Here is a 27,839-nt window from a genome sequence, read left to right as displayed (position 1 = left end):
TTATTATTCTTGTACTTGCACCAGTTGTCTTTTGCATATTGTTTGTCAATCTTTGTGTGTGGTTTTTCATTGGTCATATGGTATTTCTTTGTTTTCCTGTGAATGCCCGAAAAAAGAACCTCGGTAATGTATGGTGATATAATATGTACTTTGATAATAAATTTACTTCGAACTGAAAATAATAGCACTAGCTATTCGGCTGAAACTGGCAACTTCTCCATTGAGCTCAGTTAGGGTGCTGCAGTATTATAGCAGAATTGATCTATCTTTTGCTAGCATCTTTCTTTATCATAGTCATAGTCATACTTTATTGATCCCCGGGGGTAGTTGGTTAATTTCTAATGAGGCGTGTCTGCATGTAACTATTTCCAGCGCTAAAAAAACAAATAAAGCTCTCTCCACCAGCATGTCAGAGAGGGTGCAGCTTCAACGTGTTACTGTGAGAAAAAAATACAACAAATAACCTAAGTTAAAAAAGTTTAAAAAGTAAGAAACAAGACGGAGCAACTGTAACAGGCTGCATGCACGACCGGCGCATGCGCACACGTAAATGAAGTCAGATTATGAAACACAGTTAGTGACATTAACTGCTTTTGGTGGTTCTTCCCAGTTTGCTGCGTTTCATTGTCTCTTTCCTTTTAAAAGTGTGTGTCCGACAGAGTGATCAGCAGCACTGGGGCTCCACAGGGGACTGTCTTGTCTCCCTTTCTCTTCACCATTTACACCTCGGACTTCAACTACTGCACAGAGTCTTGTCATCTTCAGAAGTTTTCGGATGACTCTGCCATAGTTGGATGCATCAGCAAGGGAGATGAGGCTGAGAACAGGGCTACGGTAGGAAACTTTGTCACATGGTGTGAGCAGAATTATCTGCAGCTTAATGTGAAAAAGACTAAGGAGCTGGTGGTAGACCTGAGGAGAGCTAAGGTACCAGTGACCCCTGTTTCCATCCAGGGGGTCAGTGTGGACATGGTGGAGGATTACAAATACCTGGGGATACGAATTGACAATAAACTGGACTGGTCAAAGAACACTGAGGCTGTCTACAGGAAGGGTCAGAGCCATCTCTATTTCCTGAGGAGACTGAGGTCCTTTAACATCTGCTGGACGATGCTCAGGATGTTCTATGAGTCTGTGGTGGCCAGTGCTATCATGTTTGCTGTTGTGTGCTGGGGTAGCAGGCTGAGGGTAGCAGACACCAACAGAATCAACAAACTCATTCGTAAGGCCAGTGATGTTGTGGGGATGGAACTGGACTCTCTGACAGTGGTGTCTGAAAAGAGGATGCTGTCCAAGTTGCATGCCATCTTGGACAATGTCTCCTATCCACTACATAATGTACTGGGTGGGCACAGGAGTACATTCAGCCAGAGACTCATTCCACCGAGATGCAACACAGAGCGTCATAGGAAGTCATTCCTGCCTGTGGCCATCAAACTTTACAACTCCTCCCTTGGAGGGTCAGACATCCTGAGCCGATAGGCTGGTCCTGGACTTATTTCCTGGCATAATTTACATATTACTATTTAACTATTTATGGTTTTATTACTATTTAATTCTTTATGGTGCAACTGTAACGAAAACCAATTTCCCCCGGGATCAATAAAGTATGACTATGACTATGACTATGACTAAAATGCAGTGACACCTGTTAAGGTATAGTTCTCAGCACACAGGGAAGCCTCTGGAATTTCCTGTTCAATGAGTCTTCAGAGTTCAAACTAAGGTCAAGAGTGTTGAAGACAGCAGTGTGAAAATGGAGGCAGGTTGTAAAATGGGTATATGAGTAGTCTGTCCTGGTTCAACCATGTGGATGGCATAGCCAAGAATACTCATCAACACCTCTACTTTCTCAGGGACACTTCATTGAGATATCTTTTTTAAAAAATCAATGCACCATAGAAAGCACCTTATCCAGATGCATCATGGCTTGTTAAGGCAACTGCTCTGTCTGTGCCTGCGGGGCACTGCAGAGTTGTGGACACAGCTCAGCACATAATGGAATCCAGCTTTCCCTGCGTGGACTCTATCTATACTTCTTACTCCTTCAGTTAGGCAGCTGGCATCATCAAAGATCCCTCTCATCTAAGACCTCATGTTCTTAGTATTATTTTATTTGCATAGTTTGTCTTTTGCACGTTGATTGTTTCAGTCGTAATTATGTTTCTCAAAAATTCTGTTTTTTTTCTGTAAGTGCCTGCAAAAAGGAATTTCAAGGTAGTATGCAGTAACATGTATGTATTTTGATAAATTTATTTTGAATTTGAAACATTCTCTTTTTGCCATTCCCTTCAGGCAGAAGATACAAAAACCGGATAGTGTGTACCACCAAACTCAAGATCAACTTCTATCCCACTGCCATAGGATGCAACTGATATCCATTTGTAACCGGCAATAGGGGTGCACATAAGAGAACATCTTGCTTTGATGGGCTTTTGTTTCAATTGCATCTGTAATTTTTTTATTGCATACTCACTGAAATGTGAGAGCCAGGTTTGATTTCTCCAATCTGTGCTGATAAGAATGCCACTACCGGTCTCAGCTGCGTTGGCTTCAGCTGAAATTTCTTACTAATAATTGTTCGCTAGACTGGTTAACAATCAATAGTTTATCATCTGTGGTTCTATACAGCCTCTATCTAAGCAGCACTTGGCAATTTCAGGAGAAGAGCAAGGGGAAGTAAATGTAGAACTAAAGGCAGAATACAAGCTGCAATACAAATGGTTATAAGGTGAAAGATGGCCAGTGTACGTGTGTACTGTGTGGCTGTTTAATTAGGGATGACTAAATGTACATGCTGTGCCATAAATAACAATCCATTAATTTAATAAGCAGTGAAAGTAATGGCAAAAGTTTATTATAATCTTTTGATCTTTTCTTTCTCAATGTCAAATATTCCATATATAAATGGCTCTTTGTAGTGGATACAGAAGTATGAGGTAATATTATTCACAAATGGAGCTTGTTACAATGATACTTTCACCTACTTTCAAGTGTTTCTCATGGAGTGCAGTACATTACTTTGAAACAAACCATAAATTCTAAACTGAAGTAGGCCATTCAGTCTTTTGAAACAGCTTTGCCAATCAGTATGATCATGGCCAATACCCTTTCAATATTGTATTTCCATTCTCTCTCTGTCTTCCACGATGCAATTTTCCATCTGGAAAAGAATCCATCTCCTCAACTACATTCAGCCATGTGGCTAACACAGCCCTCTGGTAATGAATTTCACAAATTCACCATCTTCTGAGTTTCTCCTTATCTCAGTCCTAAACCCCTTGCCCCGTATCCTGAGACTGTAGTCCCTTCTTCTAAGCATCCAACCCCAAGGGGAAATGTCCTCCTACATCCATTCTGTTGGGCCATTCGGAACACAGTGAATTTCAATTAGATCTCCTCTAAACTCCAATGAATGTAAGCCTGGTCAACCCATCCCTTCTTGTGTATCAGTCCCAACTTTTCAGGAATCTGTCTGGTGTAAGGACACTAAACTACATGTAATACTTAAAAGAATGGGTTGTGCAAGCCCTGCTCATGGAACTTCTGAGAAAACCGTCAAGGTTTTTCAATATTTCGAAATGTCTGTGATAAGAAGTATTCAAAACTATTAAAATACAGTGGCACAACAGGTAGACCCAGGTTCCATCCTGACCTCTAGTGCTGTTTGTGTGGAGTTTACATGCTCTCCCTCTGACTGCATGGGTTCCCCTCCTCCCAAGATATTTTAGTTGCCTCCCACATCCTAGAGATGTGGGTCTGAGGAGCCTGTTTCTGTACTGTATGACTGAAACAATTCTTTTAAATTATGGCTAGTTTAACACTGGATCAGTAAGCAGAGCTAAGTGTTAAGAGCTAAGAGCTAAGAGCTAACACCAGCTAAGTGTTTACTGGAATCTGTCAGCAAGTTTGATACATGAGTCTTCTAACTGGAAGTCTTAAAATTTTGAGTTTTTTGTAAATGCTGGCAGTTCTTGACAGAATTTCTGCCACAGAACTGAGTTTAGTCCTGATCTTGAATGCTGTCTATGTGAGTTTGTACATTCTCTGGGTGTTGTGGTTTCTTTCAGTGGTTTAGACAAGGAATCTACACTGCTTAATACTATGCCACAGTGCTCCTGGTCCCCCTGTCTGAATGCTCAGAAGTATGCATGCCTAGTTTTTTTTAAAAAAGGGAGTCTGCTTACATTGCCCCTTGCACAGCAAGAAGGAAAATGGGGGTGGGGGGAAGTCAGCAGCTACCATTATACGTGAGAGAGACTGTAGGATCCAGGCTGTTTATGAACATCCAGCCCCCAGCAATGGCTGCACTGAATGTGTTATCTGGGGTGCAGTCCTGAACCACACATCTCAGTGTTGGTTATCTTCATTGCTCACTCCAGCCTCACCCAACACTAACCCTCACAGGCAGCCTTTGCGTATGCCTGTGCTCATTTTACATTGAGCTGTTGGGTGTGAGATCACTTTAATCTTAGTATGGATGCACCATAACCAGGCCTTAACCAGGTTCTTAGCTGGACGTGTTTGTGGCAGGTTCTGGCACAGCAATGTTGTCAGTAATACATCTCTATAATGATATGTTGATCCCTTTTAATGCTAATTCCACTAGTGTTCCTGGAACCTCATCCTATTAGCTAAGAGAGGGAATTCATATAAATAGATTTTTTTTGAGGAAATTGGCATCAGGAGCCAGAAATCATGAAGCATATTTCCTGAAGTCTAATTGGCTTCAGCAATGGTCAGACAAGCATCGGCTGCTTTTCTGAATTTTTATTTTCCTGTCTGTATCCAGAGATACAGGAAAACCACTAATGCAGGTTTTTGGTTTAGAGACCAATCAATCACAGGAACTGGGAGACATTTCATGTGGATCAGTTCCCACAGGAGATGTAAAAGGCAGGAGCTAAATCAATCATTTGGATAGGCTCTCATTGATTTGGGTCTTAATGTACATTTCACAAGCAAATTCAACTATTGTATTCCAAGGTGATGTAAATTAGCTTTGACCTAAGTCAATGTTGCTCTACCTGACTTGAATCCTGCCATTTTTAAAAATTAAAAACAAAGTTTTGGCATTTGAAAAATAATTTGTAGTAACTTCAGGGATGACCCCTGAAGAAATTTGTATTCTGTCAAGTTTGTCTGTAAATGAAAAGTGCCTAACATTTTGTTTAGGTCCACCAATATCTTGCACTTTGAATTCTCATCCTTGTTTCCAAATCCTTCAATAGCTTCACCTCCTCCTTTTCTCTGTATGTAATCTTTCCAGTGTATTACTTCCTGAGCTCTGAGTTCTTGCCTCTTGATCATCCCTGCTTTTCATCATTCCATCATTCATGGCTGTATCTTCAGTTGCCAAGATCCTTCCCTTTGGAATCCCCCCCACCCCCACCAAACATCTGTGCTTTGCTCTATTTGAAGGCAGTTCTTGAAACCTCAAAGTTCAAAGCTACCTATTTGGCTGAGTTTTTTGTCATCTGTTCTGATGTTTCTTTGTGTAGCTTGGTATCAAGTTCTAAGTTCTGTAAAATATCATGTATTGTTTAAGTATGTTTGAGGTGCAATTAAAGATTAGCTTTATTTATCACATGTACATGGAAACATGTGGTGAGATACATTTTATGTCAATGACCAACACAGTTCAAGGATGTGCTGGGGGGTGGGGTGCAGCCTGCAAGTGTTGCCATGCTTCTGGCACCGACATAACATGCCCAGAATTTACTAATCCTAACCTGTATGTCGTTGGAATGTGGGAGGAAACTGGAGCGCCCAGAGGAAACCTACACAAGCATGGGGAGATTGTACAGACTCCTTACAGATGGTGCCCGAATTGAACTCTGATCATTGGCTTTATTAAAGGGGTGTCTATTATTGGTGAAGCCATCCTGGATGCCTTGCATGTTGTTCCCCAGTGAGCTTTTGGTGGGATAATTTTGTGAGCACCATGGGCAACAGTCTCCTTCTTCCCTTCTCTCATCTTCCTAGTGCCTTTTCATTGCCTGTCCTGTTCTGCATGGCTACTGTTCCATTTGTACAAATTCTTATCACTTGTCATCAGATTGCTTATCTACTTCTGAGTTCTTTGTATGTGTATGTTGGAACAATCTTGCTTGGATATGGGCAAGTCTAAGTGATGTTAGAAGTGGTGTTCAAGACTGGTGATCAGAACTCTACAAGAAATCCATATATGACCTATGGAAGGCAAAAAAGCAATTCCAAGGAAGTTACAGACAGAATTGGGAGCATATCAGCTATGGCAAGGTTTGCAGGCCATCACTTCTTACAAAGCAAAACCTAACATCGTAAATGGCTGTGATGCTTCACTGTCGGATGAGCTCAACGCTTGTTATACATGCTTTAAAAAGGAGAATAAAACTACACCTGTGTGAATCCCTGTAGCATCTATAGGCAATGCCTCAAAAAGGCAGCATCCATCATTAAGGACCCTCATCACCCAGGACGTGCTCTCTTCTCATTGCTACCATCAAAAAGGAGGCACTGGAGGGTGAAGACACACACTCAGTGTTTTAGAAACAGCTTCTTCTCCTCCGCCATCAGATTTCTAAATGGACAATGACCCCATGAACACCACCTCACTATTTTCTTTTTTGCACTACTTATTTAATTTATATTTATTATTATAATTTATAGTTTTTAAAATTATGTATTGCAATGTACTGAAAACAACAAGTTTCATGACATATGCCAATGATATTAAACCTGATTCTGATTCTGGTGTCTGTACTATAGGTAGAGAGAGAACATTGTGATTACAAGAGAAAATATTGTTCTTCTAATATTCCCATCTGTGTGTTCAAGTGTCTGACATTTACTGGACAACAAAGAAAAGGTCTCTAAGAATGTAGAGTACTTGCAGTCAGCCATTTAAAAATGGCTGATACATTCAGTTAATATTACACATCATCTTATTTATAAGCATTCTAAAGATATCCAAGATAGATCCTTATTTTGGTATCAATGTTTTATCCACTTTGGCTTCTTTAATCTAATATTAGACTCTTGCAGAGGTGTTCCATTGCACTACAAGAGTCTAATATTAGATCTACTTTCAAGCCCAAATTAGGTAAGACTTGGAACAGTGGCAAAATCTTGAGGCTTGTCCCAAATTGGCTAAGATTCCACCTCAGAATTCCACTGAGCCAATTAGACATCCAGAGACAGTTATCATCAACTTGGATGTGCTATAATTTTCAGGTAGTTTAGTAAGGGAAGTATGTGATGTGACAGATTCTACTACTTTGGCAGTGCCTTGTTATCTAGGATGACTTGCTGTCACTCTAATTTTGTTGTTTTCCAGGTGACTCACGAGATCAATGTAGGGCAGGATGTGCCTTATGGGTGAGGGGGTGGATAATTTGTGAAGTGGTACACTCCTGCTGATTGTTCAGGCATTGTCGCAAGTTTCACAATACCACTCCAAAAGTTCTTCCTCTACTTTCAGCAGTTATGGGCTAGAGATTCCCAGGTGCCAGTGGGATACTGCATTTTTTTTCCAGCAGGTTTCGGACAGGCACTCCGCTGGTAGACTGGCAGGAGATGCGGTTTTCCGCTTCTGGGCCAATTACCTGGTACCGCTTTAGCTCCATGGCTTTGTTCCGGACCGACTATTCCAAGCCACTGAACAATGTCCATTGCACATCTTCGCCGACCAGAGAGTGCGGCTGCACGGTGAACTGCGGACCCCCTCACCTCCCAAAGAGGCTCTGAGTATGTGCTTCAACCCTTTAGTGTAGTGTTTCAATTCACAACCTCCAACTTATCTCTGAAATGCAATGCAAAAATTGTTTTCACTATCAACGGCTTTATCAACACTGTTGATCAGCTTATGTGCAACTTCTGAAGTGTATCAAATTATCTGATAAGAAATTTTGAAATAATCTCAACTGCTTTCATCCAAACAATGTGAATTGCAAAACAAACTGGTAAGAAATTACATGACATTCAAAATCAGGTTTATTATTACAACTTTGTTTTGTGGCAGCAATGCATAAATATACTCCAAATTATAAGAAATCTGCTGTATGTATAAAATATTAAATAAGTAGTGTAGAAAGGGAGTAAAAAAGTACTGATGTAGTGTACATGGATTGATCTATTCAGAAATTTGATGGTAGAGGGGAAGAAGCTGTTCCTAAAACATGAAAGTGTGTCTTCAGGCTCCTGTACCTCCTCCCTAATGGTAGCAATCAGAAGAGGACATGTACTGGATGTTGGGGGTCCTTTTTGCACCATCGCCTTTCAAAGATGTCCTTGACAGTGGGGACATTAGTGCCATTAAACATAATAAAAGAATAACCATGAGCAAGCTTCTAGACATAGTCATGCCATCGAAGATATCAGCAGGCAATCACAATTGGAATTTCTGATACAGAGATACTGTTATGGGGATTGATGCAACAATCAATAATTAAAATCAATGAATCAAATAGGTTATGATAGCATTATGATTAATTTGCTGCACCAAATGTTCAGATGACTCGACTAAAGATCTTCCTCCACTTTCAAATCCTACTATGGGAACTGTAAATTTAAATTAATTTTTTTTTACAATTCAAGTTAGTGCAGTAATAATAGTTAGAAGAGCAGATTGGAGATTCTGCGGACATGAAAGAGACACCTGGATGATATGTTGCCTCCCAGGTGCCAGGGTCAAGAACATTTTGGGTGGGGTCCACAGCATTCTAAAGGGAAAGGGAGAGCAGCCAGATGTTGTAGTACATACTGGTATCAACGGCAAGTAGGAAAAGGGAGGAAATCCTGAAGTGAGATTTTAGGGAGCCAGGTAGAAAGCTGAAAAACAGGACCTCCAGGGTAGTAAACTCTGGATTGTTGCCTGTGCCACATGCCAGTGAAGGCAAGAATAGGATGATTTTGCAGATGAGTGCATGGCTGAGGAACTGGTGCAGGGGGGAGGGTTTCAGATTCCTGTATCATTGGAATCTCCTCTGGGAAAGGTATGACCTCTACAAAAGGGATAGGTTACACCTGAACTTATTGTGGAGCAATATCCCTGCAGGAAGGTTTGCCAGAGCTATTAGGGAGGCTTTAAACTAGTTTGGTGGGGATGGAAACCAGAGTGATAAGTCAGAGGGTGGGGCAGCTGGTGGAACATGTAGAAAGTCTGTAAGGAAGGATAGGCAGTTAATAAATTGCAGTCACTGGGATGGATTGAAGTGTGTCTGTTTTAAAGCAAGAAGTATTAGGAACAAGGGTGATTAACTTAGAGCAAGGGTCAGTACATGGAACTATGAAGTTATGGTCAATAGACTTCTGCCTGTCACAAGGGCAGAAATGACTGCTGGCTGTCCCAGGGTTTAGATGTTTCAAAAGGGACAGGGAGGGAGAGTTGTGTAGTGGCATTGTGAATCAGGGAGAGTTTCACAGCTGCAGAAAGGGAGGATGTTAAGGAGTGATTATCTACTGAGTCAGTATGGTGGAATGGGAAACACGAAAGGAGCAATCACTATTGGGAGTGATTATAGACCTCCCCCCCCCCCCCCCTCCAATACCAACAGACACTGAGGAGCAGATCAAGATTTAGGAAGGTGCAAAAATAACATGCTTGTTATGGGTGACTGCAACTTCCCTAATATTGATTGGCACTTCCTTAGTGCAAAAGGTTCAGATGGGGTGGAGTTTGTTCAGTGTGTCCAGGATGGATTCTTGACACAATACGTAGCCAGGCCGACTAGAGGAGAGGTCGTACTGGTTTTAGTGTACTAGGCAACGAACCTGGTCAGGTGACAGATCTCTCGGTGGGTCAACGCTTCGGAGACAGTGACTACAATTCCCTGACCTTTGCCATAGCCTTAGAGAGGGATAGGTGCAGATAACATGGAGAAGTATTTAATTGAGGGAGGGTGAATGATAATGCTCTTAGGCAGGAACTCACTATTCACCAGTGAGAATGAATGTGAGGACAGAGTTAAACAGGCTAAAATGCTAGAACATGTCGATGTTAAGAAATAGCAAGTGCTAGAACTTTTGAAAGTAGATAAGCTCAAGGAAAGCAACAATGGAAATGTGGAGGTTGTTTAGGGAACACTTCCATGGGGTTCTGAGGAGGTTTGTCCCATTGAAGCAGGGAGAGGATGAAAGAACCATGGTTGATAAGAGAACTAGAACATCTAATCAAGAGGAAGAAAGAAGTTTACTTAAGGTTTAGGAAGCAAGGATCAAACAGGGCCCTTGAAAGTTACAAGGTAGCCTGGAAGGAGCTGAAAAATGGACTTAGGAGAGCTAGAAGGGGACATGAGAAGGCTTGGTAAGTTGGATTAAGGAAAACCCCAAGGTGTATTACATGTACATGAAGAACAGGAGGATAATTAGAGAGGGGGTAGGATCAATCCTGGATGGAGGAGGAAATGTACCTAGAGTTGAAGGAGGTAAGCAAGGTCCTTATTGAATACTTTGCTTCACTATTCACCAGTGAGAATGAATGTGAGGACAGAGTTAAACAGGCTAATACAGTGGCATGCAAAAGTTTGGGCACCCCGGTCAAAATTTCTGTTACTGTGAATAGCTAAGCGAGTAAAATATGAACTGATTTCCAAAAGCCATAAAGTTAAAGATGACGCATGTCTTTAATATTTTAAGCAAGAAAGCTTTTTTATTTCCATCTTTTACAGCTTCAAAATAACAAAAAAGGAAAAAGGCCCAAAGCAAAAGTTTGGGCACCCTGTGTGGTTGGTACTTAGTAACAACCCCTTTGGCAAGTGTCACAGCTTGTAAATGCTTTTTGTAGCCAGCTAAGAGCCTTTCAGTTCTTGTTTGGGGGATTTTCGCCCATTCTTCCTTGCAAAAAGCTTCTAGTTCTGTGAGATTCTTGGGCTGTCTTGCATGCACTGCTCTTTTGAGGTCTATCCACAGATTCTCGATGATGTTTAGGTCGGGGGACTGTGAGGGCCATGGCAAAACCTTCAGCTTGCGCCTCTTGAGGTAGTCCATTGTGGATTTTGAGGTGTGTTTAGGATCGTTATCCTGTTGTAGAAGCCATCTTCTTTTCATCTTCAGCTTTTTTACAGACGGTGTGATGTTTGCTTCCAGAATTTGTTGGTATTTAGTTGAATTCATTCTTCCCTCTACCAGTAAATATTCCCCGTGCCACTGGCTGCAACACAAGCCCAAAGCATGATTCATCAACCCCTGTGCTTAACAGTTGGAGAGGTGTTCTTTTCATGAAATTCTGCACCCTTTTTCCTCCAAACATACCGTTGCTCATTGCGGCCAAAAAGTTCTATTTTAACTTCATCAGTCCACAGGACTTGTTTCCAAAATGCACCAGGCTTGTTTAGATGTTCCTTTGAATCTTTTGAATCCTGTGCCTTCCGAATTGTTTCCAGAAACTCCAGCTGTTGCTGTACTGCTGATATCCCTGCCAGTGTTCCCTTCCAATCAAATTTGGCTAGCTCCTCTCGCATGCCTCTGTAACTCCCTTTATTCCACTATGATACTGATACATTTCACTTTAGCTTCTCCCTCTCAAATTGCATTGTGAATTCTATCATATTATGATCACTGTTTCCTAAGGGTTCCTTTACCTTAAGCTCTTTAATTAATTCCGCTTCATTTCACAACATTCAATCCAGAATATCTGATCCCCTAGTGGGCTCAACCACAATCTAAAAAGCATCTTGTAAGCATCTTACAAATTCTCTCTCTTGGGATCCAGCACCAACCTGATTTTCCCAACCTACATGAATACTGAAATCCCCCTTGACCATCGTAACATTTTCCTTTTGACATGCATCTTTTTAATCTCCCTTTCTAATTTGTAGCCAACATCCTGGCTACTGTTTGGGGACCTGTGTACTACTCCCATCAGTGTTTTTTTACCCTTGCAGTTTCTTAGCTCCACCCACAATGATTCAACACCTTACGACTGCGTCACCTTCTTTCTAATGATTTGATTTCATTTTTTACCAACAGAGCCATGCCATCCCCCTCTGCCTACCCACTTATCCTATTGATACAATGTGTATCCTTTGATGTTAAGTTCCCAGCTATAATCTTCTACCAGACATGATAGCCTACAACATCATACATACCAATATGCAACAGTGCTACAAGTTCACCTACCTTATTCCATATACTGTGGGCATTCGAATATAACACCAGCCCTGTATTTGTCACCCTTTTTGATTTTGTCCCCCATGTTACAGTGCAACTCATTCCATTGACTGCCTATCATCTGCTTGTCCTTTCTGACAGACTCACTACTTCTTCTGCTTGTAAACCAGCTTCCCCATCCTCAGGCCTATCACTCCGGTTCCCATTACCCTGCCAAATTAGTTTAAACCCTCCCCAACAGCTCTAGAAAACCTGTCCATAAGGATATTGCCTCCCCCCTCCCCTTGGATTCACTTATTACTCATCCCTTTTGTATAGGTCATACCTTCCCCAGAAGAGATTCCCAGCCTATCCAATCTCTCATTGTAACTGAAGTCCGCCATCCCAGGCAGCATCCTGGTGAATCCCTTTTGGATTCTGTCTCATGCTATCACACAGCTTCTATAATGTAGTATCCAGGTTCAAGAACAGTTACTGCCCTTCAACCATCAGCTCTTGAACAAAAGGGGATAACTACACTCACTTTCCCCGTCATTGAGATGTTCCCACAACCAATGATCTTACTTTAAGGACTCTATCTCATTATCTCTTGGTATTTTTAATGCTATTTATTTATATTTACATTTGCACAGTTTGTTGTCTTCTGTTCTCGGTCCTGATTATAATCCTTCATTGATCCTGTTATAGTAACCATTCTATAGATTTGCTGAGTATGCCCACAGGAAAATAAATCTCAGGGTTGTATATGGTGAACTGCAAATTACTTTGAACTGCAAAAAATATTCCAAGTGTGGTTTAAACAATGTCTTGTACAGCTGCAATATGATGTCCCAACTCTTATGTTCAACATCCCTGTCTATGAAGGCAAGCAAGCTAAATGCTGCCTTCACTATCATATCCACCTGTGTTGCCAGTTTCAAGGAGCTACTCTATGTACTTGCACCTAAAAGTTCTATCATGTATAGTTCTGAGGTCCCTGCTGTTTACTCTGGGTTAAATTCCATCTGCCACTGCTCCACCCAACTTTCCCTCTGTATCCTTGGGTAACCATCTTCACTATTTACAACTCCAACAATCTTCAAGTCATCAGCAAACTTAACAGGCTACACAATGTCTATCCAAATATATGTATATGACAAACACTGGTGCCAGCACTGATCTCTGCAAAGATCCCTGCAGTCAGAAAAAACCCATCCTCTGCTATTCTCTGCATCCTATCACCAAGCCAATTTTAAAATTCATTTTTCCAAAATATACTGACCTAACTTTCTAGACTAGCCTACTATGTGGAACCTTGGCAAAAACCTCACTAAAGTCCACGTTGACCACATTTACAGTCTTGCCTTCATCAATTTTCTAGATAGCCTCCTCAAAAAAATTCTGTTGGATGTGTGAGACTCTTCCTAATCAATCCTTGCCTTTCCAAGCAATTATAAATCCTATCCATAAGAATTTTTTCCCAATAGTTTCCTTACTAATGATGCAAGGCTTACTGGCCTGTAGTTTCCTGGTAAATCCCCACTACACATTTTTTTTGAATTTGGAAACAGCATTGGTTTCCCTCCAGTCTTCCAGCACCTCACCTGTGGCTAAGGATAATGCAAAATCTTGCTTCTGATATTTATAAAGATTTGGAATTCTCTTTAATTCTGTTGGCCAGGACCATTTCATGCCCTCTTTTTGCTCTCAAGTGCTTTCAGAATCATTTGTTCAGCTACGCTTATTTATCACATGTACATCAAAACATACTGTTGTTTGTGTTAACAACTAAAACAACCTAAGGATGTGCTGGGGGCAGCCCACAGGTGTCAGCAGAACAACACAAACAGCAACAACAACAACAGCAAAACAAGCCCCTGTCCCACCCTCCTTAAGATCTCTCTTGTATTCTCTATAATCCTCAAAGGACTCAATTCATAACCATTTCCTATACAGACTTCCATTTTCCTGTTTTTTTAAACCTTCAATTTTTGTTGTTAACTAAATTCCCTAATCTTATCATCTTTGCTTCTTACCCTTAATAGGGACTTACCAACTCTTATTATTTTGCTTTTAAACACCTCCCACTTATCAGATTTTTTTTGTTGTTTTTCCCTCCAACAGCTGCTCGCAATCAACTTGTAATAGGTCCCGTCTTAGACTTGAAATCAGCCGCTCCTCCTATTCAAGACCTGAACTCTAGGTCCAATCTTGTCCTTTTCCATGATTACCTTTAAGCTTACCATTCTATGGTCACTGTTCACAAAGGGTACTTCCACAGACACTTCCACCATTTGTCCATCCTCGTTCCACATGAATGAATTAGCAAACTCTACCCCACCTAGGCCCAGAAGGTAATCTCAGTTAATATAGTATTCGGAAAGTTATATCAGCCATGACTGAAAATATTTTAAAACAAAGTTGAAGTTAATTGAAGACAATGGAATAATTAGCTAAAAGTATATCATTTTTGACTTTGGTAGCTACTGCAATTAAATAAAATGTATCAGCACAATGTACTGTGCTTTAAAAGCTTGGCAATTTTATGCTCTATATATCCTCAAGATCATCTCACAATTTCAATAATAGGTGACCCTGCTTAAAGGTACAAGTTATATTTCTTCTACTTAATACATTTGAAAGCAAGTGTGATCCGACAGACCCAGGTGGCCAGTTTATGTGTAAGCTGAATCAGATGCAGAATCAACTGGTGTCAGCGTAGAGAAATTCCAAGAAAGCTGTTGCTCATAATCGGAATCTACTAACTCATGCAGGAAACTGTGCTAAAGAATAGCTTTCTGACAGTCATTGATTACTCATGCAAACATTTTGTTTGATTGAAGAAAAGGGACCTGCTTACAAACAGCCCTTGAAGTCTTTAGCAGATTAACTAATAAGCACTGAGCAAATAGAAAATGTGGTTTCCTGAATGGGCTGAATGTGATATTACTGCCACAGTGCCCATTTTTGTGCTCTGAGGTCTATTGTTTATATGAATGTGTGCGTGCTATTGTGCCAGGCAGCTGGAGTTGACCTAAACCAAAATTGCAACATTTCCTCAAGCAGATAAAAGTACCGCAACAGATGCCTGAGTCATTTCAGCTCCTCAAGCCTGTGCATTTATGGATTGTTTTCTTTCAGCTTCAATTATCTCTTGTTGATTCATGTTCCTTGATTCGTTCTGAAATTTATCAAAATCCTGAAAATTTCAGTTGATCCCCAATGCTACAGGGAGAAAATTGTAGCTCTTTTGGGAAAACAAAAATATGACTTTGTTTACTTTTGCAGTTTGCACAAAAAAAAGTTTCAATGCTAACATGCAGTTTAGGCAGACCAAATTGGTGGCATTGCAAGGCTTCCCCTATAGTTCAGTGACTAATAGTTTGAGCAAATTATTGGAATCTGCAGCTGTTTAATGAGTCCCCAACCTGCTCTACTAAAACACAGACATTGCAGTTGCTTAAAGTTGCTGCTGAGGTGCAAGTGCCTTATTAATCCTTTAGCCTTGCCCCACAACCTTTTTATTTAACATTAGTTAATCTTAACAGTTCTAGCCCTTAACTATAATGGGGAGAGCAGTGAACATTTTAAAGATAATAGATACACAGATCCTCTAGAATCTTAAACAAAACAACAGGAATTCTGCAGATGCTGGAAATTCAAGCAACATACATCAAAGTTGCTGGTGAACGCAGCAGGCCAAGCAGCATCTCTAGGAAGAGGCGCAGGCCAAGCAGCATCTATAGGAAGCCTGTGCAACTGCTGCCCAAGTTTAAATGAAGCTACATACAGGCATCTCCCATTTCGTGATATGAATTTTGTGACCAGAAATATCAGGACCCTGCTGGATATTTCAGAGTGACAGACACCACTTCACTACCATAGCTTGATCTTAAATACTTTCACATCTTAATGAGTGAGTCATGTTGTGCAGCACTTGGAACTGCTTAAAGAACAAGGTGGTGTATACAACTCCAGAAAAGGGACAAGCTCTTCATAGAGCGAGCTTTGCCACCAGTCGTGTCCCCCACCGCTGAATTAAGCATGCCTAATGACTCTTTGGCTCACTTGAACAAGGAACCAAAGTGCTGCAATCATCAGTGCTCATGCCCCAACCCCTGAAGCCAAGGAGGACTTCTGCTTTGTTTTGGGGGCGGGGGGTGGGTGGGAGTGAGGGAGTTGTTAATTTAGTTTGTTCTGCAGTGAAATGAGGTGACCCTGCGTGACTTCAATGTTGGGATGGGGAAGGATGCAGCCCTCTAGCAAGGAATGATGAGGTTTAGCAAGGAACTCTAATGAAGTCTTCTGACATAATTGGAGCATTGTCTTGTCATAACCAGCACCCTTTTCATTAGTGATCAGCGCAAGCCTCATAGTAACACCCTCTGTGGAAGCACTGGCATGTACCATAGCCTGAGAAGGGACTGCAAAGATGTCTATCACCTGTGCATGATGGGTACTAATGGCCACTGGACTGACCACCATACACACATCTGTAATCTCTATCAGACTGGCCCCAAAATGTCAGTGTCAACAGAAATGTTGCTACAAGAAGGTGAATGTGGGTAGCTCATCTCAGGCAGTGCATTGTGGGTAACCTGTCAAGTCCCAATGTAACAAACCGTGTGTAGGAGCCCTGAAGTTCACCGAGGTCCACCACTCTGAGAGCCAAAAACTGAAACCTACCACTTTGACCAGCTGTTAATCAGTCAGATTTAGTTTAGCAATGGTTTTGTGAAGCACCCTGCAACATTTTACTATGTTATTGGTACTGTATACATATGTTGCTGAAAGTTCATTTAATGACTAGGAAAATCTAAGCTGTAGACTTTATGGGACATTGTTAAATATTTACAGCAGTTCTGTTTGCAAAAGTACCTATAGATATCATTGTGATAGCATGTTGCTTGAGAAGTCAGTAACGAGAGGGCAGTAGTTACAAAGTATTGAGGTAACTTGAAGGAAATTTTCTTTTCCACTCAATGTACGGTATGGCTCTGAAACTCACTGCCTGACATGCTGGTGGAGGGAGAAACATTCTCCACATTTTAAAAGGTATCTGATTGAGTACCTGGAGAGCCATAACTCATAGGGCTGATTGAGAGTTGGGAAGTGAGGTTAAAGTTCATTTTTGGCTGGCATTGATACAGTCCCAAGTAATGGCTTCCTCTACCATAAATTTTCATGATTTTATGTTGGTTGAACAAAATTAAAAAGTGATTTACTTATTTTGACTGTCAGCTGTTTGTTCTTCCATTTGATGCTGGGGTGAGCCTTCCTCAGGCCACTTGTGATTATCAGTATTATAAGAGTTATTGTGATGATTTTCATCTTAAAATGAAAGCATGTGTTTACAATGATAAATATTGAAGGGATCTAGAATCTTCACACAGTGCAAGAGTAACTCTTTTTTATTTTGTTTTATTTATTTTAGAATTCAGATTAGCAGATGAGGCAAGATTACTTTAACACTCAGGGAAGAGCCACATTTTAAATGCTGCAGCATTCCCTTGATGGATTTGTTGATTAGTTTGTTAAATTAACAATATGTTCTCTCTTCACAGATCAACTTCCAAGATCTCGAGCGTGTAGATTGGTTAAACAAGGTAGGAACTTCTACTTTGACTGCAAGCTTTTCTAACCTTATGCAACCAGAAGGTGAAATTGGCTGCAGTGATTTCACTGACTGCAATGCACATCTCCAGCACATTTAGGCAAATGAGATGAGTTTGGCAAAATACATGCAGTCAAATTGAAATTTAAATGGAGTGGATTCTGGTTAATTGGGACACATCGGGACCAGTACATTTTGGCCCAATTAAATGGATGTCCCAATAGCTAAACAACATTCAATCTCTGTTGAGGGAGTTTTAAGATTGATAAAATTTTAGCTATTGATGGGACATGAACTGAATTCACTGAAGTCGTGCAGAGGTAAAATTAGCCATGATCTTGTTGAATGTGGGAACATTTATAAGGGGCCAAACAGCTGCCTCCTACTTCAGGGAGTACAATATAATGATGACATTTTCTTAAATCTACACATTAATTTATTTTTATTTTGTAATTTCCAATGTAGCCTTCTCCCTGTACACAGATCCCATTTTTCTTGCTAAAAATTTCTGTAGCACAATTTCTTCACAAGAGTTTCTGTTACTTTAATACACAGAAGAATAAACAGTCTATTGATAGAGGTTAAGGCTACAAAAAGATAGAGTAATAAATGATCAGTATTAAACACAATAGCAATTACAAATGTTATTATTCTCCATAAAACATCAAATATAAAGATGCCTTGCTTGTACAAATAGCCTGTATAGAACTGACCATTGCTGCAAAAAAGATGGTACTTTGGAGCCACTGACTTTTCTGATTCAATGAAACTGAAAACATTACAAATTTCTCAAAACCACATTGTGCCCAGTGATTTATTGGATTCAAAACTGCACTATCTGGCACAAATATGATGACCAAGGAGATGTCTAAGTCTTAAAGCTCCTATTTTAACATGAGTGGAGCATTTGAACCAAACCTGCTTCATGCCTTTCAAGTGGGTAAGCGTAAGTGAGACTTTATTTCATGAAAACATGCCAACCCTGATTAACTTGATCTTCAAATAAAAATACCTGGTTTTCTAGAAGGGTTATTGTCAAAAAATGTGCATAGTTTGACCATTCTCTGACTAGAAAGGGGATCTTCTGATTTTTGTTTCATCAATCCCCTCCTGAAATGAGAAGTAAACTTGGAAGATGAGTTTCCATGGGAACACCCTGGTGAATGGGTTACTGAGTGGCCTAGATTCCTAAAGATTATTGTGTTGTGCTGTCAGTTTGGAAAGATAATGCAGGCTTAGAAAAAGGGCAGACAATAACTAAAACAAAAACATGATGCTTGGGTCTTTGGTGTATTTGTTAGATCTAAGATAAAATTCTCAAAAGTAACAATCTAACTGAGACATTGTCATTGGTAGATTCTGCAGCAGGCATGGCCATTTGTCGGCCAATATCTGGAGAAGCTGTTGGTGAACTCCATTGCTCCCAGTATTCGTGGTTCGAACAACCACCTACAAACGTTTGCCTTCACAAAAGTCAACTTTGGAGTGAAGGTAATTGAGTATCTGCGTATTTTAAATAGTGTTCCAATAACAAGTGTTAATTTTCATGTAGCTTGTGTCTGTTAGTTTCTTCACTGTTTGATACACTGAATCCTATAGCATATCTACAGAATAATTGGGTGTCAAGCTATCTGCTGTTGCTATTATCTCTTTATTTTCTCTTACCCACCCCTGAAGATTAGTCCTGATGCTGCAGTATAGTTTGCTGTACACTTTTGTGTATTTTGTTCAAGTGTAGTTCTTCCCATTTTAAGCCTTGACTGTAAGTGTTAGCAGGCAAATTGACCATAGAGTCCATTTGACTAATGTGTAAGCTTATTATTGTTCTCATTTAGGCTTCTACAAACTCCTCTCATAATAGTAAGAAAAATGTAAACTAAGATGGTTCTAGAAGGCAGCTTTAATAAGGCAGTATTTAATGCATGTGTGAATTTCCAGATATCAATCAGGTTGGATTGTACTGTGATGAATACAGCAAATGAACACAAACTGAACATAAATATAAAGGTCTAGAAGCAGGAAGAAGACCAGATGGCTCATCCAACCTAATCCATCATTCAATAAAATTATGGCTGACCATTTCAAATCTACCTCACACAATCCCTATGTCCCTTGATTCCCTTAGAACTGAACGAGCTATCAATCTCAGTCTTAAATATTCTTAACAAATCTGCATTCTCAGTCTTCTGGGTGGACAATTCCCAAGGTTCACAGCCCCAGATTTCCAGGAACATCCAGTGGTCTTTATCTGATCTACCCTACTACTTGCATTCTTAAATTTATTTGATTAGTTCCTCTTTTTAATTCCCCACTATAATTTCTCTTTGCTCTGCCCCCTAAAGGACCCTTCTTGTTATCTTCTTCACTTATGCATAGTTACATACACTTTAATATTATTTTTGTTAATTTGCTTTCTTTTTATCAACATTTTGGTTGTTTTTGCTGATTCCCAAATTACTCCCACTCCTCAGGCAGGTTCTTTCGTATAATCCATAATCTTTGTAGTTAGCACGTATCGTTGAGTTATTATTTCTAAATGAAATGAGTGATTAAATTCCATTGAAAAAAAGTGTCATACTGGAGTAAATACCAGTGGCCCATTTACATAGCACAAGGCTCACCAAGTTCACTGTCATTCTCCCAGTGACATACTATAGTGTTCATTACTAGGGTGTGAACCTAAGTTGGTAAATCTTTTTGACTACAGGGACCATGAGTCTTTAACCAACACTTAAGCATATGCACTTCTCAGTAATAATTGGCAGATATTAGTCACCATTAGCATTGTCGAACAAACCCCTCATAACATAATGTTCTGAAATGTGTCTGGTTGTGGTGTTCTCAACACTCATAGAATGAATCTAGTGTTTTCAGTTGTTCACTTGCTAAATTTGATGAACCATTAAGGAAATTTTTCTGTAAGTAGCAGAAGCCTGTTTATTGCAGACCAAATTCATTGAAACGGGTTCCAAATATCAAGGAAAAGATGGTAGATGTAAGTGACTAGCGATCATATCAAACCTCTAAAATGTCTTTCAGCCTCTGAAGATTCATGGAGTACAGGTGCATACGGGTGCAGACGAAAGGCAGGTCATTCTTGACCTGCATATCAGGTAATTGATTCCTTATTCAATTCCACTTTCCTGGTTAAGCTCCAATGGAAAAGATATTTTCATGTAAAATGTGTGCTGGCCAATCATATTCATAAATTATTAGACAACTCCTGCTTGAAATACCAATCCAGTGGTCTCACGTTGCCCTCTAAAGACCCTCTATGCTCATGGTTGTTTTCTGTAATAATCAGGCCATGAAACATAACCTCATTTTTAAAAACTTATTCTAGGGCTCTGTCATTATTACTGAGGGAGGGAATAGGACAGTCAGGAGAGAGAACCTGTCCAACTCCTCCTCATTTCCCAACCTTCCCCCATTTTTTTTTACCCAAAGCCCTAACTTCCTAGTGAGGACCCAACTAATTCTTCTGTTATCCTAATTCTATTTGCAATCACACTACCTTTCAACTGCTGTGGACACATTGGGTGCAGTGAAGTGTAAGTGAAAATTTGTATGGCATTACTTCACTGACACATGATATAATACAATTATTATGTTTCTATAACTCCATATGCAGGAAACAATTCACCTGTGATTTAAATTTATTTATACTTTGGCTAGGTAACCTGTGTAAATTCTGGTTTCTTTCATTTACCAATGTCATTGGAATATTGATTGGAAAATTTGTTTTTGGTTTTCCAGAATATTTTTAAATGTGAGGCTGATGATTAACAGTTTTGGACTGTACTTTCATTGGTGTCAGTTGAGCTTTTTTCTGAGCTCTTTCTAACTTAATATGAAACAGTTTACCTGACAAATGGTAGTGGCCACTAGATGGCCCACTGGAATAATAATTGGTGGAGTTCTGAAACTGTGGGAAGCTTCAGATATGCTTATCTCCACAGGTGGGAAATCAATGTTGTTTCTAGATTGTACACTAACTCATTAGGAATGGGAAGTTAATTGTCTACCAATTATTAACCTTGCTCACCAAGTGACACAGAAGCACCTGGCTATAATATGTGTGGATGAAATGATAATGAAGATGTGGAACGCATATGGAGGCTGGGAGAGGGAGAGACAAAGACTTTGGAAGATAAATAATTTTAATCAGAATAATTGCCTCTTTGTGATCATTGTTTAACTCCAAGAATAATCTCTTGGTACTGGTAGGAATTAATTGTTGAGCCATTATTGTTCCTGGGTGCTGGTGCCAGGTTCAATTCAAAAGAGATTTTATTTCCTTTGTTTTAGCCACACATGTACTATTGATGTTGTTCATGAAACAACTTCTGCTTTAAACAGTGAAAGTGGGTGTGTACTGTACTTCCAAATCTCAAGATCATAGGGAATCTATGATGTGAATGATAATGGGATGGTTGGCAATGTTACTGTCATGAATGGATATAACCATGTTTAAACCATTAACTGGATACCCATGTATCTGATGTCAAAAACATCACATAACAATATACTGCAGATACTAGAAATCTGATTTAAGCTAGAAAATGCTGGACATATTCAGCTAGTCAGGCACTTTCTGTGGAGAGAGAAAAACTGTCAGTGTTTCAAAGGAATGATCTTTCTGAATAGTCCTGATGCAAAATTCATTGATCTGAAACACTAAACCCGCTTTTCTGTCCACAAATGTCACCTGACCTATTGAGCATTTTCTGTAAATTCTGTTTTCTTTGAGGTTTTCCCCCATGTGGGTGGGCAAAAATAATCAATCCATTAAGAAGGCAAAGTAATGCTTATATATTTACTGACCTTCCCAAAGTGTTTGTGGCTAGGGAATATGTAGCACACCAAAAGCAGGAATAGCTGTTTCAAAATGGAGGAAACAAACTCTGTTGATTGCTAAGTGACAGTGGTGAAGCACCGTAGAATCTTTGGCTGGTGAGTTGGCACATTGAAGCATTTCTGTAGATACTGGGATGAGGTGTAGAGACAATGGCACTTTTTAAACAAATTTGGCAAGCAAGACTCCTCAATTGTGTTATATATTAGAAATAGCCCGTATGCATACCACACATTATTGCTTTGCAACATTCTCTTCAGTTATTGCTTGAGCAAAGTGTTGTGCAAAATTACTACACTTATTTTCATAAACTATATACAGAAGGCACCAAGGTTTCATATTGGTTAGCACGACACTATTATTGGTGTTGGAATTTGGAGTTCAATTCCGGAATTCTCTATAAGCAAGTTTGTACATTCCTTTCCGTGTGTGAGTGGGTTTCCTCTGGGTGCTCTGGTTTCCTCCCACAGTCCAAAGATGTACTGGTTAGTCGGTCAATTGGTCATTGTAAATTGTCCTGTGATTAGGCTGGGGTTAAATCGGTGGGTTTCTGGGTGGTGCAGCTCAGTGGGCCGGAAGGGCCTGTTCCACGCTGTATCCCAAAATAAAATAAATAACATCTGAAAAATTAGTTCAGTCTCATTTTTAAATATTTAACCATTGTACATAGAACATAGAATAGTACAGGCCCTTTGGCCCACGATATTGTGCTGACCTGTTAACCTGCTCCAAGATCAATCAAACCTTTACCTCCCTCGTAACCTTCCATTTTTTCCTTTCAACCATGCACATATCGAGGAGTCTCTTAAATGTCTTTAGTGTATCTGCCTCTACTACCACACCTCTCAGCATGTTTCATCCCACTTCCACCCCCCCCCCCCATACTTCTCCAAACACTGTAGAATTATGCCCTCTGGTATTTCCACCCTGGGGAAAAAGTCTCCAGCTATCCACTCTATCCATGCCTCTTACCATTTTATACACCTCTATCAAGCCACCTTTCATCCTCCTTCACTCTACAGAGAAAAGCCCTAACTTGTTCAACTTTTCCTCATGAGACGTGCTGTCTAATCCATGTAGCATCTTGGTAAATCTGCTCTGCACCCTCTCTAAAGCTTCCTATAATGAGTTGACCAGAACTGAGCACGATACTCCAAGTGTGGTCTAGCCAGGGTTTTATAGAGATGCAACATTACCTCATGGCTATTGAACTCAATCCCCCCAACTAATGAAGGCCAACACACCACACGCCTTCTTAACAATCCTATCAACTTGTGTGGCAGCTTTGAGGGATCTATGGATGTGGACCCCTCCACAGTGGTTCCTCCACTCTGCTAAGAACCCTGCCATTAACCCTGTACCCTATCTTCATTCGGCCTTCCAAAGTGTACCACTTCACACTTTTCCAGGTTGAACTCCATCTGCTAGCTCACAGCCCAGTTCTGCATCCTGTCAATGTCCCTTTGTAACCTACAACAACTCTCCACACTACCCATAACTGTCACAACCACGGATTTGGCAGTGCAGTCGATATGGTAATTGCGCTTGTGAATTTGCATGTGTTAGCTAATTATTATTTAATCATGATAGTATTTAGAAACAAAGAAAATCTACAGCACCATACAGGCCCTTCGGCCCACAAAGCTGTGCCGAACATGTCCTTACCTTGGAATTTATCTAGGGTTACCCATAGCCCTCTATTTTTCTGAGCTCCATGTACCTGTCCAGAAGTCTCTTAAAAGACCCTGTTGTATCCGCCTCCACCACCGTTGCCGGCAGCCCATTCCACACACTCACCACTCTCTGTGTAATAAAAAAAAAACTTAACCCTGACATCTCCTCTGTACCTACTTCCAAGCACCTTAGAACTGTGCCCTCTCATGCTAGCCATTTCAGCCCTGGGAAAAAGCCTCTGCCTATCCACATGATCAATGTCTCTCATCATCTTATACACCTCTATAAGGTCATCTCTCATCCTCTGTCGCTCCAAGGAAAAAAGGCCAAGTTCACTCAACCTGTTTTCATAAGGCATGCTCCCCAATCCAGGCAACATCCTTGTAAATCTCCTCTGCACCCTTTCTATGGTTTCCACACCCCTCCTGTATCTGAGGCGACCAGAACTGAGCACAGTACTCCAAGTGGGGTCTGACCAGGGTCCTAAGTAGCTGTAACATTACCTCTCGGCTCCTAAACTCAATTCCACGATTGATGAAGGCCAATGCACCGTATGCCTTCTTAACCACAGAGTCAACCTGCGCAGCAGCTTTGAGTGTCCTCTGGACACAGACCCCAAGATCCCGCTGATCCTCCACACTGCCAAGAGTCTTACCATTAATACTATATTCTGCCATCATATTTGACCTATCAAAGTGAACCACCTCACACTTATCTGGGTTGAATTCCATCTGCCACTTCTCAGCCCAGTTTTGCATCCTATCAATGTCCTGCTGTAACCTCTGACAGCCCTTCACACTATCCACAACACCTCCAACCTTTGTGTCATCAGCAACTTTACTAACCCATCCCTCCAGTTCCTCATCCAGGTCATTTATAAAAATCACGAAGAGAAGGGGTCCCAGAACAGATCCCTGAGGCACTCCACTGGTGATCGACCTCCATGCAGAATATGCCCCATCTACAACCGCTCTTTGCCTTCTGTGGGCAAGCCAATTCTGGATCCACAAAGCAATTTCCCCTTGGATCTCATGTTCCCTTACTTTCTCAATAAACCTTGCATGGGGTACCTTATCAAATGCCTTGCTGAAATCCATATACATTACATCTACTGCTCTACCTTCATCAATGCGTTTAGTCACATCCTCAAATATTCAATCAGGCTCGTAAGGCATGACCTGCCTTTGACAAAGCCATGCTGACTATTCCTAATCATATTATACCTCTCCAAATGTTCATAAATCCTGCCTCTCAGGTTCTTCTCCATCAACTTACCAATTAGTGAATTAAGAAGTCCCTAATCCTTGGAATCATTCCTCAAAGGACTGTGAAAATATAGAATTCATTATCAGGGGGAGTGTTAAGACAAATTGTACAGAGGTATGACCTCAGTGATTGTGAAAATGGTGAAGTCGATTGTTAAGGATGAGATCTCAGGGTACTTCAAGACACATGACAAAATAGGCCAAAGCAAGTATGGTTTCCTTAAGTGAAAAGCTTGCCTGACAAATATAGAATCATAGAAAACTTATAGCACAATACACAAAGCTGTGCCAAACATATCTTAAAAATTACCAAGGGCTACCCATAGCCCTCTATTTTTCTGAGCTCCACGTACCTGTCCAGGAATCTCTTAAAAGATCGTATCTGCCTCCACCACCATCACCAACAGCCCATTACACACACTCACCACTCTCTGCGTAAAAAACTTACCCCTGACATCTCCTCTGTACCTATTTCCAACCACCTTAAAACTGTGCCCTCTCGTGTTAGCCATTTCAGCCCTGGGAAGAAGACTGACTATCCACATGATCAATGCCTCTCATCATCTTGTCACCTCTCACCCTCCATCGCTCCAAGGAGAAAAGGCCGAGTTCACTCACCCTATTCTCATAAGGCATGCTCCCCAATCCAGGCAACATCCTTGTAAATCTTCTCTGCACCCTTTCTATGGTTTCCACACCCCTCCTGTATCTGAGGCGACCAGAACTGAGCACAGTACTCCAAGTGGGGTCTGACCAGGGTCCTATGTAGCTGTAACATTACCTCTCGGCTCCTAAACTCAATTCCACGGTTGATGAAGGCCAATGCACCATATGCCTTCTTAACCAGAGTCAACCTGCGCAGCAGCTTTGAGTGTCCTCTGGACACAGACCCCAAGATCCCGCTGATCCTCCACACTGCCAAGAGTCTTACCATTAATACTATATTCTGCCATCATATTTGACCTACCAAAATGAACCACCTCACACTTATCTGGGTTGAACTCCATCTGCCACTTCTCAGCCCAGTTTTGCATCATATCAATGTCCCACTGCAACCTCTGACAACCCTCCACACTATCCACAACACCTCCAACCTTTGCGTCGTCAGCAAATTCCCAATCATATTTAACTCCATACTTGTCGTTGTAGTGTTTGTGGAGACTTGGATGGAGCACAGCAACGCTTCGCTGCCTGCTTGCTTGTCTCCTACCTGACCAATGAATCTCACGGCCAAGGTCAGCTGCCCTCTCTCTGCTGGGTCCATCCTTGTGTGGTCGAGACTTGCTGTCACCAGGTTCAGATATGGCCCAAGTGCGGAGTGAGAGACACTGAAGCGAGTCAATAGTTCACAAAACTTTAATGCGAACAGTGTTAAAGGGAAAATAAAACAATAAACACTAGGCCAAACAGGGCCGTTAACTAAAACTCTCAAATGGGAAACGAAGCCTACACTGCGGCTGAAAAGGAAATCTAAACATCAAACGAATACCGCTAGTCTTCAGAGTCAGTTGACTTGAAAGTTCAATATCTCAGGGAAGGCCGAAAGCAAACAGGCAGCGAAGAGTTGCTGTGCTCTGTCCAAGTCTCGACAAGCACTACAACGACAAGTATGGAGTAAAATACTATCACGATTAAATAATAATTAGCTGACACATGCAAATAAACAAGCACAATTGCTGTATCTACTGCGCTGCCGAATCCGTGGTAGTGACAACACCACCACCAATCTTCATACCAGCATGTAACAAGACTTGCCTATATTAATTGTGGTTACTTCCTAAAGCTAGGCTGGGTTGGCCTTGTTGCACAACTGTCATGATGTGATCCCTCAGTGTACGCTAAACTTACAGAGGGGGCTTTCTCTTTCCACTGTGATCCTTGTATTTAGTGGTACTTACTCACTCCAAGATTAAATAACAGAAAGACCATAAGACAAAGGAGCAGAAGTCGGCCATTCGCCCATCGAGTCTGCTCCGCCATTTTATCATGAGCTGATCCATTTTCCCATTTAGTCCCACTGCCCCACCTTCTCACCATAACCTTTGATGCCCTGGCTACTCAGATACCTATCAATCTCTGCCTTAAATACACCCAATGACTTGGCCTCCACTGCTGCCCGTGGCAACAAATTCCATAGATTCACCACCCTCTGACTAAAAAAATTTCTTCGCATTTCTGTTCTGAATGGGCGCCCTTCAATCCTTAAGTCATACCCTCTCGTACTAGACTCCCCCACCATGGGAAACAACTTTGCCACATCCACTCTGGCCGTGCCTTTCCAACATTCGAAATGTTTCTATGAGGTCCCCCCCTCATTCTTCTAAACTCCATGGAGTACAGTCCAAGAGTGGTCAAACGTTCC

General features: G+C 40.9%; 1 protein-coding gene across 1 annotated transcript in view; it reads left to right on the top strand.

The window, feature by feature from the left end:
• esyt1a (extended synaptotagmin-like protein 1a) overlaps positions 1–27,839 on the top strand; it is a 151,054-nt gene that overhangs the window by 59,340 nt on the left and 63,875 nt on the right. The window contains exons 2-4 of the mRNA XM_063037306.1: positions 17,634–17,675; positions 19,040–19,174; positions 20,723–20,796. Of these exons, the coding sequence (XP_062893376.1) occupies positions 17,634–17,675; positions 19,040–19,174; positions 20,723–20,796 (251 nt within the window). The remainder of the gene's footprint in view (positions 1–17,633; positions 17,676–19,039; positions 19,175–20,722; positions 20,797–27,839) is intronic.

This window comes from Mobula hypostoma, chromosome X1 (genome assembly GCF_963921235.1).
Source record: "Mobula hypostoma chromosome X1, sMobHyp1.1, whole genome shotgun sequence".
Lineage (NCBI taxonomy): Eukaryota > Metazoa > Chordata > Chondrichthyes > Myliobatiformes > Myliobatidae > Mobula > Mobula hypostoma.
This window is presented reverse-complemented; position numbering and strand designations above follow the sequence as displayed.